This window comes from Myodes glareolus, chromosome 14 (genome assembly GCF_982192425.1).
Source record: "Myodes glareolus chromosome 14, mMyoGla1.1, whole genome shotgun sequence".
NCBI lineage: Eukaryota > Metazoa > Chordata > Mammalia > Rodentia > Cricetidae > Myodes > Myodes glareolus.
This window is the reverse complement of record NC_142039.1, coordinates 24,560,846-24,575,585: the sequence shown is the minus strand read 5'-3', so window position 1 is coordinate 24,575,585 and position 14,740 is coordinate 24,560,846. Positions and strand designations below refer to the sequence as shown.

The window sequence follows — 14,740 nt, the reverse complement described above, 5'->3', positions numbered from 1 at the left end:
CCATGCTCCCAATTTACGCAGGAGATCTTGTCTTTTTCTATTTCCCATGTAGATTAGATCTATGTAAGTCTCTCTTAGTGTCCTCATTGTTGTCTAAGTTCTCTAGGATTGTGATTTGTGGGCTGGTTTTCTTTGCTTTATATTTAAAAACCACCTATGAGTGAGCACATGTGATTCTGTGTCTGGGTTACCTCACTCAAAATAATTTTTTTAGCTACACCCATTCTCCTGCAAAATTCAAGATGTCATTTTTTTTCTGATTGTGTATATGTACCACATTTTCCTTATCCATTCTTCAATCAAGGGGCATTTAGGTTGTTTTCAGGTTCTGGCTATGACAAACGTTGCTGCTATGAACATAGTTAAGCACATGTCATTGGATATGAACATTCTTTGAATATGTACCCAAAAGTGGCATTACTGGGTCTTGAGGAAGGTTGTTTCCTAATTTTCTGAGAAACTGCCACACTGACATCCAAAGGGGCTGTACCAGCTTGCAATCCCACCAGCAGTGCAGAAGTGTTCCCCTTTCCCCATAACTCTCCAGCACAAGTTGGCATCAGTGTTTTTGTTCTTGGCCATTCTAGTAGTTGTAAGATGGAATTTAAGAGAACTTTAAAAGCATTACTCTTGAAATATATGGAGTAAAACATGTTGCAAGTTACTTACATCTGTGCAGTCACATATCGCAGATTTCTGTTTAGGCCGTCAAGTACCTTCATATCCTCTGGACTCAACTGGAATTCCAAAGCCTACCATGCAGATAAGAAATATTTTTACATATTTAAACTGTATGTTTGCCAACTTGCACACTGTAATGCAACAGACTGAACTGTAATGACAAAAAAGTTGAACAATCTCAGATCTTTCAAAATACAAAGTTATTCTTCCAAACACTCAAGTGAGAAACAATGTGAGAGGCAGCATCACACAAATTACCTCCACATATCGAATTCATACACATATACAAACAAGAGAGTGTTAAAGAGAAGGTGAGGACAGAAGGAATCTGATGTGATTTAAAGAAGAAATCATCATTGTCTAGATGATCTAAACCAGAAGTGCAATTTTCCAAATGTTTAACATAATTCAGTTGCTGTCATTTAATTGTTTTATTTCCACACTGAAAAGGGGCAATCAAATAGAAGAATGCTATTTTGAACACAGTTTAAAGGGATATTCTATTAATGATAACGATGTTTTATAAATGAGTTACAAACTGGTCTCAAGTTGGTCATCTTAAATACAGTTTGATCAGTTTAATCAACAAGATGATCATAACTGTTAATGTATTTAAACAAATGGATCCATTAATTATTGTTTTCATCTGAGAATCAACACCATGAAAGAATTATAGAATAAAAATATCAATCATATCGCAACTTAGTCATGTAATTGACAGAATAAATGCAAAATCTCCTGAATATTTGAAAGTTAATGAAGTAAAAGTTCAGTATCAAGAAATTCACAAGATTGCATGATTTCTATGTATAAATGAGACAGAATATAAGCAGTTACTTATTATGAAAATTAGGGCATTACATAAAATATCATCTATGTAACTGCAATTTCCGATGAAATGATCATGGTTTGGACAGAACAGTACTGTCAAAACCTCATAGTCTCCAAAATAATGAACACATGTGAAAACAAATACAAACTAAACACCCATTGGGAGTTAGAAAGTGGATTCTAAATATTTTATTACAGAAAAAAACATAAATAATCAAGGAAAGCCAGGTGTGATGACACCTATTTATAATACCACCAGTTGGATTGTAAAAGGCAAAATCTTTAGAAGTTCTTGGTCATTTTCACCTACATTGCTGGTTGAAGGCCAGACTACTGCGAAAATGACAACCTCAAAGTAAGCTACCATTAGTAAATACAAAATCATCCACTAAACCAAACTCAACCCAAACTCCAGAAAACATATAAATCCCTTGACATATAAAACACAATAAACTTAACTTCCCTAGATGTTTTAATTTTTTAAAGCATTTTTTTCTCTAACTTTTCAGTAACACCACAAGGGAACAGCAGTCGTTCATGAAAGTGATTGCATAGCTGGAATCTCTAGTGCAGGATGTAGGCACATATTTATTAGAAAACAAAGACAAAATCAAAATAAAAATAAGGAAATGTAAAATAACAAACAACAAATCATCAAGCTGTAAGTAAGAGGAGAAATAAGAAACATTTTTTTGAGATAGCCAAACTAAATCTGCACTATGAAAAATATGATAATTGACCGCAAGGGTGAGGACAGATGCATAGTCATAGATAGTGAGTCTAATTATCCATTTTAAATTGTACATATGCTTTGGTTAACACTTGAAATTATGAAATAGTATTTTTTGTGGAATATAAAAATGAGACAGAAAGAACAGAGTATATTTTCAAAACAATAGAGGAGAATATGGGTGTGTTGCACACAGGAATGTTTAACATCAGTCAACCAAATAGAAAGTATTGAAGAATCTTAATATAAAGAGAAGGCATTTCTGCTTATGTTACTTAATGAAAATTTAAAAAGTATATCATTTTTTTTTAGTAAAAGCTACAAAATCCACTTCAGAAACTGAGACCAATGGATTTCCAGAATTCTTAACATAGTTAATGGATTCACAATAGGAATACAATAATGCCAGAAGAAGAAGGAGCCTCTCCTAGGGATGATCCTCCTAACTGGTTGTCCAATACAAAGTGATCAGCTCTGAAGCTATTTATGTACCATCAACAAAAATGGATTCAGCATATTTAATTTGTACAATGGTGCATGTAAACATATAAATACAGATATATGTAACAATAATAATTTAGAAATAAGGGGCTAACAATTTGATAGTGGAGAGACATGGGACAAGTAGAGGTGGGGAACCCAAAAGCAGATGAAGAAAGAAAAATGGAGAAGGAAAATGGTGTGATTACGTTTTAATTAAAATCAACAAAAATTATAAGAATGTCTGCTTCATGTCTTCCAGTGCCTACTCTATTTTGTGCATGTTGAGTCACTTGTCCTAGGATATAGAAAAAGCTTTTCCCATGTCTTGATACTTCCCTGGTTGTAGGGCAATTTGCCAGTTAAATATGCCAGAAATAATGGTATTCTTTGTCTAGATTAGATCACAATCATACATGAAAGTCCTTTCTGAGAACTCAGGAACAAAGTTGGAGTTGTGCAAAATAGTAAAGTAAAGCCAAGGCTGGTTGCAAGAAGTAAGAACTATTAAGAACAGAGATAGAAAACTATGTGGAAGAGAGATCAAGGAACTACACAAAGATGAGACAGACTCCACTGCAAACAATGCAATTTACATCTTAGAGCTGATGTGACAGAACACATCTGAGCACAGAAAATCTCTTTGAGGTCAGAGGAGACACACAAAAAATCTAAGCAAGGAAAAATTGCTTACATAAATTTTTTTCTATATGGAGTCCTTGCTAAGAGCAGGTGCATGACTGCTCTATGTATGGAGCCCGTACACTGAAATGTGTGTTTCTTAAACTCCTACAATTATTCATAATATAAAAATGATGACCTATTTGGAAAGAAAGCTACTCTCTACAGGATTTGAAAGGTGACAAAATTAAATTTAAAGATAAATACCTGCGTGTTAAAATAAATGTGTGTGAAAGGAAACTACAAAATAGAACATAAATAATTTGAAGACGCATTATCTACACTAAATCCATTTCATTTCAGAAGACAAAGGAACATTTCATTCACTTAAGGTTAATAGGTGCATTGCCATTGCAATGCTGAGAACAAAAATTTGTCTTGAACCTAATTTTAATTCTATATTGCTACAAAAACTGTGGTGTTATTACAGGTAAGGATAAACCCTTCGAATATATTTAAGACACAAGGGCATGGGAAAGCAAGATAGAAGAACTAGGGTGATATAGAATCAAGAGTTGCCAAAGAAGTAAACTGGGGTGAATCAGTGTGACGAATTTTGAAGCTCACAGTCTAACTCAGCACCTGGATGTTCTCTTTGACTCGCTTTTCTTTGAGAGTGCTACTGAGGGCCACAATCCCACGCTGTATCTGGTAGCAAAGGGCAATCAAGGCTGGAGTTTGGTTGTATTTCTTTGCCATGAAATGAAGAACTGGTTCATCCAAGAGAACAGGGGAGCTTGGGTCCACCCTGGAATGAAATACAGTGAGGCTAAATCCTTCATTCTATAACATGTAAAGAAGTTTCAAATATACATGAAGGTAACAGTAGACAATGGGACTTCCCAAGTGTGTTCCTGGACCAGTAACATTAATACCATTTTTCATTCTATAAAAAAGCAAATTATCCCTGCTATCAGGTTGCATGAGTTTAAATTTAGAATTATGGGACTAAAGATATGCCTGCACAATTGTTTAATGACCTCATTACCATCCTGTATATCGTTGTGTTCCCAGGACACCATAGGCAACCAGTACAATATCATTTGATTTGCAAAATTCAAGAAGTTTCATTTGGTTGAGATAAGGATGACATTCTACCTGCAGATGAATGAATAAAGATATCATAACAGATAAAATGCCACATTAATATAAAGAAAAGTGTTAAAATACAATAAACTAAATTAGGAAAACTTATTTAATAAATTATGAATTGACTATAACAACACCAAGACTTAAGCATATAGCACTCTACCCATTCTGATCCAAGAAATCTTGATTAATTGCAGTGGCTCATTAAAAACATGAATATAAAGATTCCTGGGAAGTAGAAAGGTTTTGTGGCATGAGAGGTGTAGAACGGAACAATAAAGAAAATTGGGGGACTTTAACCAAGGAACATATATAAATTTTCTTTTTTTTTTTTTTTAGTAAATTTTATTAAATTATAAAAGTTTCCATTTCCATCCCCCCTCCCAACACCCTCCCACTCCCCCTACTCCCCCTCCTCCTCCCTCTTCATCCCACAGGGCAGTCAGGGTTTCCTGCCCTGTGGGAAGTTCCAGTTCCTTCCCCCTCCCTCCAGGTCCAGGAAGGTGAGTGTCCAAACAGACTGGATCCCCAAAATCCATTATATGTAGAGGAAACAGGTCCCAGTGTCATAGTCAATGGCTTTTCAGAAAGACTTCGGGTCAGCCACAGTCAGAGAATCCGGCCAAATTCGGAGAGTCTGGTTAGATCACGTCCTCTTTCAGTCCCAGTCCAACTGGCCTTGGTAAACTCTCATCAGATCCGTTCCCTTGTATCAGTGGGTGATAGCATCCCTCGCAGTACTGATTTCGTTTTTCATGTTCTTCCTCCTTCTGCTCCTCATTTGGACCTCGGGGGGCTCAGTCCGGTGCTGCAATATGGGTCACCGACTGTATCGCCGTCCTTCGTCAGATGCAGGATCTATGGTGATAAGCAAAATATACATCAGTATGGACATGGGCCACGGCCGATTCAGGCACCCACTCCTCTGTCCAGAGAGCAATCTGGGGGATCTCTCCTTGGACCTGGGATCCCATATATAATCAAGTCTCCTGTAAACCCTAAAATGGGTCCCTTAGTTGAAATATAATCTTCCCTGATCCCATATTCATCCTTCCTCCCTCCCCCCCCCCCATCCCAGGCCACCAAGCTTTCCCCTTTCTTCCCCTACTCCCTTCTCTCTAACCTTCTCCCCTTCCATCGACCCTCCCTCCCCCCCATGCACCCGAGGTTACCTGGGACTCTTGTCTATTTCCTACCTCCTGGTGGATAGCTAAATAATCTTCATCAGGTTCATCTTCTTATTTAGCTTCTCTAGGATCACGAATAATAGGCTCAAAGACCTTTAATTATGGTTAGAATCCACTTATGAGTGAATACATACCGTGTTCCTCTTTTTGGGTCTGGCTTACCTCACTCAGTAAAGCGTTTTCTATTTCCATCCATTTGCATGCAAAATTCAAGATGTCATTGTTTTTTACCGCTGAGTAAAACTCTAATGTGTATATGTTCCACACCTTTTTTAACCATTCTTCTATTGAGGGGCACCTAGGCTGTTTCCAGGTTCTGGCTATTACAAATAGTGCTGCTATGAACATAGTAGAACAAATGCTTTTGTAGTATGATCGGGAATCTTTAGGGTATATTCCCAAGAGTGGAATTGCTGGGTCCTGAGGGAGGTTGACTCCCAGTTTCCTGAGAAACCGCCACACTGATTTCCACAGTGGCTGCACGAGTTTGCATTCCCACCAACAATGGATGAGTGTTCCCCTCACCCCACATCCTCTCCAGCATAGGATATCATTGGTGTTTTTGACTTTAGCTATTCTGACAGGTGTAAGATGGTATCTCAAAGTGGTTTTGATTTGCATTTCCCTGATCGCTAAGGAGGTTGAGCATGACCTTAAGTGTCTTCTGGCCATTCGAAGTTCATCTGTTGTGAATTCTCTGTTAAGTTCAGTACCCCATTTTTTAATTGGGTTAATTAGAGTTTTAGTGCCTAGTTTCTTGAGTTCTTTGTATATTTTGGAGATCAGACCTTTGTCTGATGAGGGGTTGGTGAAGATCTTCTCCCAGTCAGAAGGCAGCCTTTTTGTCCTACTGACAGTGTCCTTTGCTTTACAGAAGCTTCCCAGTTTCAGTAGATCCCATTTATTCATTGTTTCTCTTATTGTCTGTGCTGCTGGGGTCCTGCTTAGGAAGAGGCCTCCTGTGCCTAAATCTTGTAGACTACTTCCCACTTTCTCTTCTATCAGGTTCAAAGTGGACGGATTAATGTTGATGTCTTTAATCCATTTGGACTTGATTTTTGTGCATGGTGATAGATATGGATCTACTTTCATTTTTTTACAGGTTGACATCCAGTTATGCCAGCACCATTTGTTAAAGATGCTTTCCTTCTTCCATTGTATACCTTTAGCTCCCTTGTCGAAAATTAGGTGTTCATAAGTTTGTGGGTTAATATCTGGATCTTCTATTCGATTCCATAGGTCGACTTCTCTGTTCTTATGCCAATACCAAGCTGTTTTCAATACTGTAGCTCTATAATAGAGATGAAATTACCTGTTTCTTCTATGCAGAATCATGGCATAAGCCTTGATGCAGAACATGGAAAGGACTTACTAAGTTTTGACTCTTAGTGAGAATAATAAAACACGAACTATAGAGTCTACAGCTTGAAACAGCCAGTTGGGTATAGACTACAAATCAGGAAGATTTTAGCAAGAACTTAAAACCAAAAGTTAATTCAAATAAGTGAAGTAATTCAAAATCGATAAATTCACTTGAGTGGACACACAGAAAAGAGATAATTTAACAAAGAAAAAGAAAAACATAGACTCCATGACACTAACAATTATGGTTTCTATAACAACTCCTGTCTCAGAACATTGGTAACTAAAGGTATACATTTAAGTAGAACTAGACTTTTCTTTAGTAGACAATAAAAGAAGAAGTAACAACACAACTTAGAAGGAGAATTAGTTTTGTCAAATTGAAACAAAATAATTGATCAGGAAAGATCTTTAATGGATTCTCAAATATCATGTTACAGTCCATCATAAACTATGAATTCCTTCTTGTAAATTATCATGCACGCATGTCACAGCATTTTCACTGGAGGAAAAATGTTGAAAAAGAAGAGTGCTCTGCCCATACTTCTAGATTTTAAGGGCAGAAACAAAGAACCCAAGAAGCAACTTAATTAGTAAGACTTTCATTATTCAAAATGGATTTAAAAGAGATACTGTGTTTCAAAAAACAAACTGTGGAGGAAGACTAACATCAGTCTTAGGCCTCTATGTATACATTTGCACATACTATATGTACGCTACATGCACATATACAAGAAACAAAACATAGAGTGAAATGTTATAAACTTGGTTCTCATAATGAAAATCCAACCAAAAAAATTGTCCTTATTCCAAGGGAAAGTTTTAAAAAATTGTTAGAGGTTGGTAGTAACATGTGCATCTAACTTTGAAAGTCTTGCCAAGGTATTGTTCACATATACAAATATGTAGTCATATGCATTTACTATAATTTACAGACTTGCAAGATATCTACAATTTTGGAAATGGATGAAGAAATATAGAAGATCAGTAACATTAATTAAAATTTCCTAAGTGATTGAAAATACTCATAAAATTATATAAAATTATGAATATCACATTGTTTTTTCTAATCTAAGTTTAATATTTTAATATATAATAAATTTATCTGGTTATGACAAGTATATTAATAGCATACACCTTTATTTCCTATATGTTACTTTATGTTGTCTACTGTAAATTGTTTTAAATGCATGAGAGAATGGAGTCACAGATACAAGGAAATTCTTTCACACTTTACTTGATGCCACAAAACCATTGAAATATGCCCAGGAACAAAGTCAGCTGAAGTATTGTTCAAAGTTTCAGAGTATTAATATTACACATCCAAATAATATCAGCAAAAAAAGTAAACTTCCGTGCTCTAACCTGGATGAGAATTGTGACCTGTTGTAATTCTTGTGTTGGTACATATTAACAAAGCATGTGAAACCTACAGAAACCTGGACCGCTATCATTTGCTACATTCATAGTATCCTTGTTTCCTGAACATCTCAAGGTTTTTCAGTCTTATCTAAGCACAGTTCCTAACAGCCTTTCCACATTGTATATTGTTCTTTCTTAATAAGCCAGGTAAAGTTTAACCCATCCTCCACACTGTCATCAAGACCATAGTCTACCTTGATTATCATACCTCTCTAAAATCTACTAAGAAAAGATTCTGTTGGTGTTTTCTATTAAGGCTTCACAGAGAAAAGCAAAATCAACTGTCATAAATATCCTATGTATGAACACTCTGGAGTTAGCTTGTGTTGCTCCACATAAAAAATGAATGCTGAAACCTGTACCTATTAATCAGTTTCAACAAGGGAAACAGGAGATGGAGAACAAGAGGTTGAAGATCCCCACCTCATTACACACAGGCTTGTGCTTGAGCCCTGGCTTCTTCAGGATCATCTCCAGCTGCCTGCGGTTAAAGTTGGACACCCCAATGGACTTGGCCAGTCCTGCATCCTTGCACTTCTCCAAGGCCTAAAGAAGAAAAGGGAATTGCAAAGCATTTTATGTGGTTGTATAACCTTTTGATTCTATTATGTTAAAGTCATGCATGCTACCCCGGCTCTTAAACAAAACGGTCCTTGGAAATAATGTCATTTTTTGACAAAGAAGACACACCCCACTCTCATGAATGAAACAGTGGCCTGATGTTTTCTCTACCTGCATTCCCCCATGTGCTGTTTCTAGTACTCACTTCCCACGTGGCACAGAGATCCACTGTGTCAAATATTAATTTTCCATGTTCATCTACTGGGAAATCATTTTCTCCTGGCTGGAATAAAAGCAAAAGTTAAAGTAACATTCTCAAAAAAGGCATGTTTTCTACCAGTAGTCATGCTTCTAGGGAAAGGGAATGCTGAGAACTAAAACTTCATAATACAGATGGGTCATATTTAATGTAATTATATTTTTCATGGGTTTGGAATGTTGAGTTATATAAAATGTCCTTAGGTGGTTAGATTCTATTTTCTTATACCTATTATATGTGTTCCTAAATATTACATCTCTGAGTCATTATGGGCTGTCCTCTAGACTTTTATAAATTTTTAGGGTTTTCCCCATGTGGATAACAAATTTTGTGTCTCTTCCCTGGAGAAGACTATTTTCCTTCCTCTGCTTCATTAGTTGCCCATTGTTCCTTGTCTAGTTCTGTGGCCTCATGAGATTTTCCCCTTCCACATTAACATGTCTGCTGGTCTTTGTTTGGGTCTACTTAATCAGCATGTTGGTAAGACTTCATGGGTATAGATTCCCTGGTATCTCTAGAGAACACAGTCTCATAGAAAACCCTCTATTCTTCTGAATCCTACAACCTTCATAACTACAAACTACTCTAAATAAAATTTTTGGATATTCAAAAAAACATACTTTCAGAGCCGTTGGGAAATGCATGAGGTAAAGGTTTACATAGTCCACCTGAAATTTCTTCAATGACTGTTCCAAGGAAGATCTCACCAGTTCTGGACGAAGACAATTACACCAAACCTACAGTGGAAGGTGGAATTCAGGTTGAATTAATATTTTCTAATAATTTTTTATTTACTTTACTTAATACAGACTTTTTCCACTAATTTTAAATTGACATAATCAGTGGGAATATATCACTTCTTCCCAAAAGTTCTTTAATCTGATCTAGCCATGTACATCTCCTATGTTTATCATGTATTAATCTTGGAAATTACCCAAGACCCAATATTTTAGTCAAGCAATAACTAAGTTTACCATCAATATTATCTTTTACTGGATTTAAAATTTACAATGAGAGTCTATTATTCTTACTCAAGTCAACTCAGTATGAAATAGTTGGTGAAAGTATCTACATGTGTATACTGTTTTGCTTATTCAGTACACACATATGGAGGCTAAATGTCATTCTTGTGGGTCTATCTCTGTCATTCTCTTCCTATGCATTTTTAAATTACATAATCATAGGGAAAATATTTTCAGCATTTTGTTGTATACTAGATTAGTTACATTTGCTTAACAACCAAAATCTAATCTTATTTTCTCATATTAATAAAAGTATCTAAAATATTCAGAGCAATTAGAACTGCTAAAAAGTTATCCAGAAGATAAACAAAGCTCCTGAATATCTTCTATACTCCAACTTGCATCATAGTCCTATAAACTAAGATGATGAAGTAAGAACCATCAAAACAAACCATATTCATGAATCTAAAGACAGCAATAATGAGCCAACCATTCCCTGTCAAAAAACAATATCCACTGTCAGTAAGCACAAAGATAAAACAGTAAGTAAATTCACTAATAATTACTGATCTAGTCATATGAACCTCTGTCCAAATATTATGGTTCATTTGCAGGAACATTACATAAACAGTACCTTGGATGTCAAAAATATATCTTCTCTCCTCACAGTACCATCAGCAATCTTGCTTTGGATGACCTCTCCCACATAATCTTCAGTTTTATAAACAGAAGCAGAATCAAAATGACGGAAACCAACATCTATAGCTGTTTTGATGAGCTCCTTAATCTTACTTTTGGGAAACTGAGGACAACAAAAGGTACCATTTACAGTTAGACATGCATGTATTCAGAAAGTATTAAGACATAAAATGTGACCTGTTCTGGTATCAATGTTTCCACACATCTTATGTCGTAAGGATACCATCTAAGTTAATTGTGACATTTGTCTATGTAGTAACAAGAGGAAAGCAGTCTGGGAACCTCTTCTATTCTTCAAAACCATAGTTTAGTTATCATCACAAGATGTCTCCACTAGCACCTAGGATCCAGGACTTAAACAGGGAATCAAAAGAATATTAAAAAATTTACCCAGGAAACATGCTTCAATGGACATAAACATTAAATGCTGTGTAAGTAAATTATCCCCATATCCAAGCCAAGGCCATAAAACTGAGTTCTACACTCCAAGAAGTCAGCTATTTAGTGATTTCAGAAGAAAAAGACCTGACTCTTTCCCTAAATAACTGATGACCACAAAAATCTAACAGAACCTGAAATTTCAAAAAACAAAACAAAACAAAAATAGACAATTTAAGAGAAACAACTGACTTCTCAGTCTGCCCTCTTCCCTATCCTTGGCTACAGAAACAGAGCTGAAAAGGCATCATCTGAGTCCTGTGAACTCCAGTCACTGGGTAAGTGGGTCCCATGCCATGATGACAGTGTGGCCAGAACTTGAGAATCTCCTTTTCTGGCATCAAGTAAAACTTTCTCTGGAATGAAGGCTACTTGAACATAATGGATGATTTTTTTTGATGTGTTCTTGGATTTGGTTTGCCAGTATTTTATTGAGAATTTTTGCATCGATGTTCATGAGTAAGATTGGGCTGTAATTCTCTTTCTTGGTTGAGTCTTTGTGTGGTTTTGGTATCAGGGTAGCTGTAGCTTCATAAAAAGAGTTTGGCAATGACTTCTTGTTTCTATTATGTGGAACACATTAAAGAGTATAGGTATTAGCTCTTCTTGGAAGGTCTAGTAGAATTCTGCACTAAAATGATCTGGTCCTGGGCTTTTTTTCACTGGGAGGTTTTTGATGACAGTTTCTATTTCTTTGCAACTTATAGGGGGTGTGAGTGGATTGGGGGGAAGGGGAGAGGGGGAGAGAGAATGGAGAAGGGGAGGGTTGGAGAGAGCTTTGGGGAGTAGGATGATTGAGATGGAGGAAGGATGGATATGGGGGCAGGGAAGGAGATATCTTAATTGAGGGAGCCATTTTGAGGTTGGCAAGTGGCTTGGCTTTGGAGAGGTTCCCAAGAGTCCATGAGGATGTCGTCAGCTAGTACCCTGTTCAGGGGAGGAGAGAGTGCCTGAACTGGCCTTGTCCTGTAGTCAGACTGATGACTATCTTGAATATCACCATAGAAACTTCATCTGGCTACAGATAAAGAAAGAGACAGAAACCCACATAGGAGCACTGATCTGAGCTCCCAAGGTCCAATTGAAGAGCAGAAGGAGGGAGAAGATGAGTAAGGAAGTCAGGACCACAAGGGATTCATTCACCCACCGGGATAGTGTGCCTGAACTAATGGGAGCTCACCAAATGCAGCTGGACTGGGACTGAACAAGCATGGGATCAAACTGGACCCTCTGAATGTGGTTGACAATTGAGGCAGACAGAATCCAATGATAATGGCACTGGGATTTGTCTCTATTACATGTACTGACTTTTTGGGATCCTATTCTCTTTGGATGTAAACCTTCCTAAGCCTGGATGAAGTGGGGAGAGTCTTGGACTTCCCACAGGGCGGGGTACCCTACCCTCTTTTAGGACTAGACGGGGAGAGGGGAAAGTGAGTGGGGAAATGGGAGGGAAGTGGGAGGAGGGGAGGAAGTGGAAATTTTGATTCCTATTATTTATAAAGTAATAAAAAATTATCAGAGAAAAAGAACTTTCTCTAGTTTTTGAAAAAGTTTAAATTCTCATCTTTTGTTTCTTTCTACACAATTAATTCTTAAATAGTCTTACACTGTGAATTTTCTATTACCTTTCTCCCAGAAAAAGCAGACAGAACTCATCAAATTCCCCAAACAGTGATTTCACAAAGGGTACTCTGAAGTTTAAAAGGATACTGTTTAGAGCCTCTACTCAAAGATCTTCACAGGCAGTTTGTACATAATCACTTGACTTCACATGTCACTATTTCCTGTCTCCAAATCAAAATATGTTTTTGAGAGCCCCAGTGCTTGTCCCACTAGTAGGATTGCAATCTACATATTATAAAATCAGTGTTCTGATATTTAATCAACAAAATTATAACACAGTGACACACCTGCTGCCTTCTCTAGACAACACCTTTTGCTTATTTTGAATCCTTAGCAGCTTCTAATCTTCTGCCTTTTATTCTACTTTCCTCCAAAATTTAAACAGCTCTTGTCATTGTTCTTTATCATTGTCCTTTGGAAATTTAAAAACACATTATTACATTGAAATGATTCAACAGGTTAAGCACTATCAACAATTCTGATGACTTTTTTCAATCCCCGAGATTCACATGGTGGAAGAGAAATTACCTAAGTCTGTTGATCTCTGTCTTCCATAATTGATCAATGGCAAATATGAACACAAACACCACACACACACACACACACACACACACACACACACACACACACACACACAGAGAGAGAGAGAGAGAGAGGGGGGGGAATGAGCGAACAGAAGAGAAGAGGAGAGAAGGGAAAGGACAAAAAGAAAAAACAAAATTTTGAGCCTTGTATACCTAAAAGCGCATACCCTGTAATTAAAAAGTAACAGCCACTCGAGAAAAGAGAGAATCTGTAGAAAATGAGGAACCATTCTACTCACAAAGCACTAGTGTTGAAATTGTTTGAATAATTCAAAACTAGCAAAAACCACATAATCTCTTTTTGACTGTGTAGCCTATCTGAGCAGATTTTTCCCAAAAGGTGAAATACATTGTAAATAAACATTTAAAGAGTCTATAATATTCATTTTCCATTAGCGACACAGAAATAAATGGACATCAACAACAGGAAGCATGATTCCAGGATAATCAGCAGGCAACTAGTGACCACTCTGTCTCTGAGCAATCTTTCTCTCTTACAGCACAAAGCTGTAGCCCGGGTAAGTAAGAATCCGGGAACCCCAGCATTACCAGGAAGTGCATGATCTTTCAAGTCATATAGTCTTACATTTATTCTGATTCTATTTCTTCTAAACCCTCAACACCCAGCACCACTGTTTTTACCTCTTCAGGTACAGCAGTTCCAAAGCCCAGCACAGGTATGAAGTGCCCATCATTCAGTTCAATATTTGGACATTTGGAGTTCATCTTCTATCACTTTTCAGGGTTAGTTAACTCTGCTTGTTTTATCCTGCAGAGGTCATTAAGTAATGTTAAAGGCAAAGTTACTCCACTGCCTTCCTAATTAAATAGCAGTCTGTGACATGTGGGAGGAGATCAGCTGGCTTTCACCAGTGAGGGCAAATTACTAACTTATTTTTATCTGAAAGCTAAGAATAACCATCACAGGTGGTATAGCATGATCTTGAAGTAGATTAATTGCTATCTTTCTGAGGAATTAACGCACTGATTTCCATAGTGACTAAACAAATTCGCACTCCTACAAGTAATGGATGTGTGTTCCCTTTAATTCCCATCCTCAGTTTCATGAGGGCCCATTTATTGTTTGTCTCAGTGCCTGTGTTAATGATGTTCTGTTCAGAAATTCTCCTGTAACAATGATGTAAAGG

General features: G+C 36.9%; 1 protein-coding gene across 4 annotated transcripts in view; it reads right to left on the bottom strand.

Moving 5' to 3' along the window:
• The window catches only part of LOC125417284 (aldo-keto reductase family 1 member C21-like), a 57,145-nt gene that overhangs the window by 24,584 nt on the left and 17,821 nt on the right, over window positions 1-14,740 (bottom strand). For all 4 annotated transcript variants that reach the window (XM_048460702.3, XM_087896425.1, XM_087896424.1 and 1 more), the window contains 8 exons: window positions 14,235-14,361; window positions 10,880-11,047; window positions 9,904-10,020; window positions 9,230-9,307; window positions 8,887-9,009; window positions 4,392-4,501; window positions 3,986-4,151; window positions 670-752 (listed from right to left, as the gene is read on the bottom strand). In XM_048460702.3, coding sequence (XP_048316659.3) covers window positions 670-752; window positions 3,986-4,151; window positions 4,392-4,501; window positions 8,887-9,009; window positions 9,230-9,307; window positions 9,904-10,020; window positions 10,880-11,047; window positions 14,235-14,318 — 929 coding nt within the window. In that variant the 5' untranslated portion in view covers window positions 14,319-14,361. The remainder of the gene's footprint in view (window positions 1-669; window positions 753-3,985; window positions 4,152-4,391; window positions 4,502-8,886; window positions 9,010-9,229; window positions 9,308-9,903; window positions 10,021-10,879; window positions 11,048-14,234; window positions 14,362-14,740) is intronic.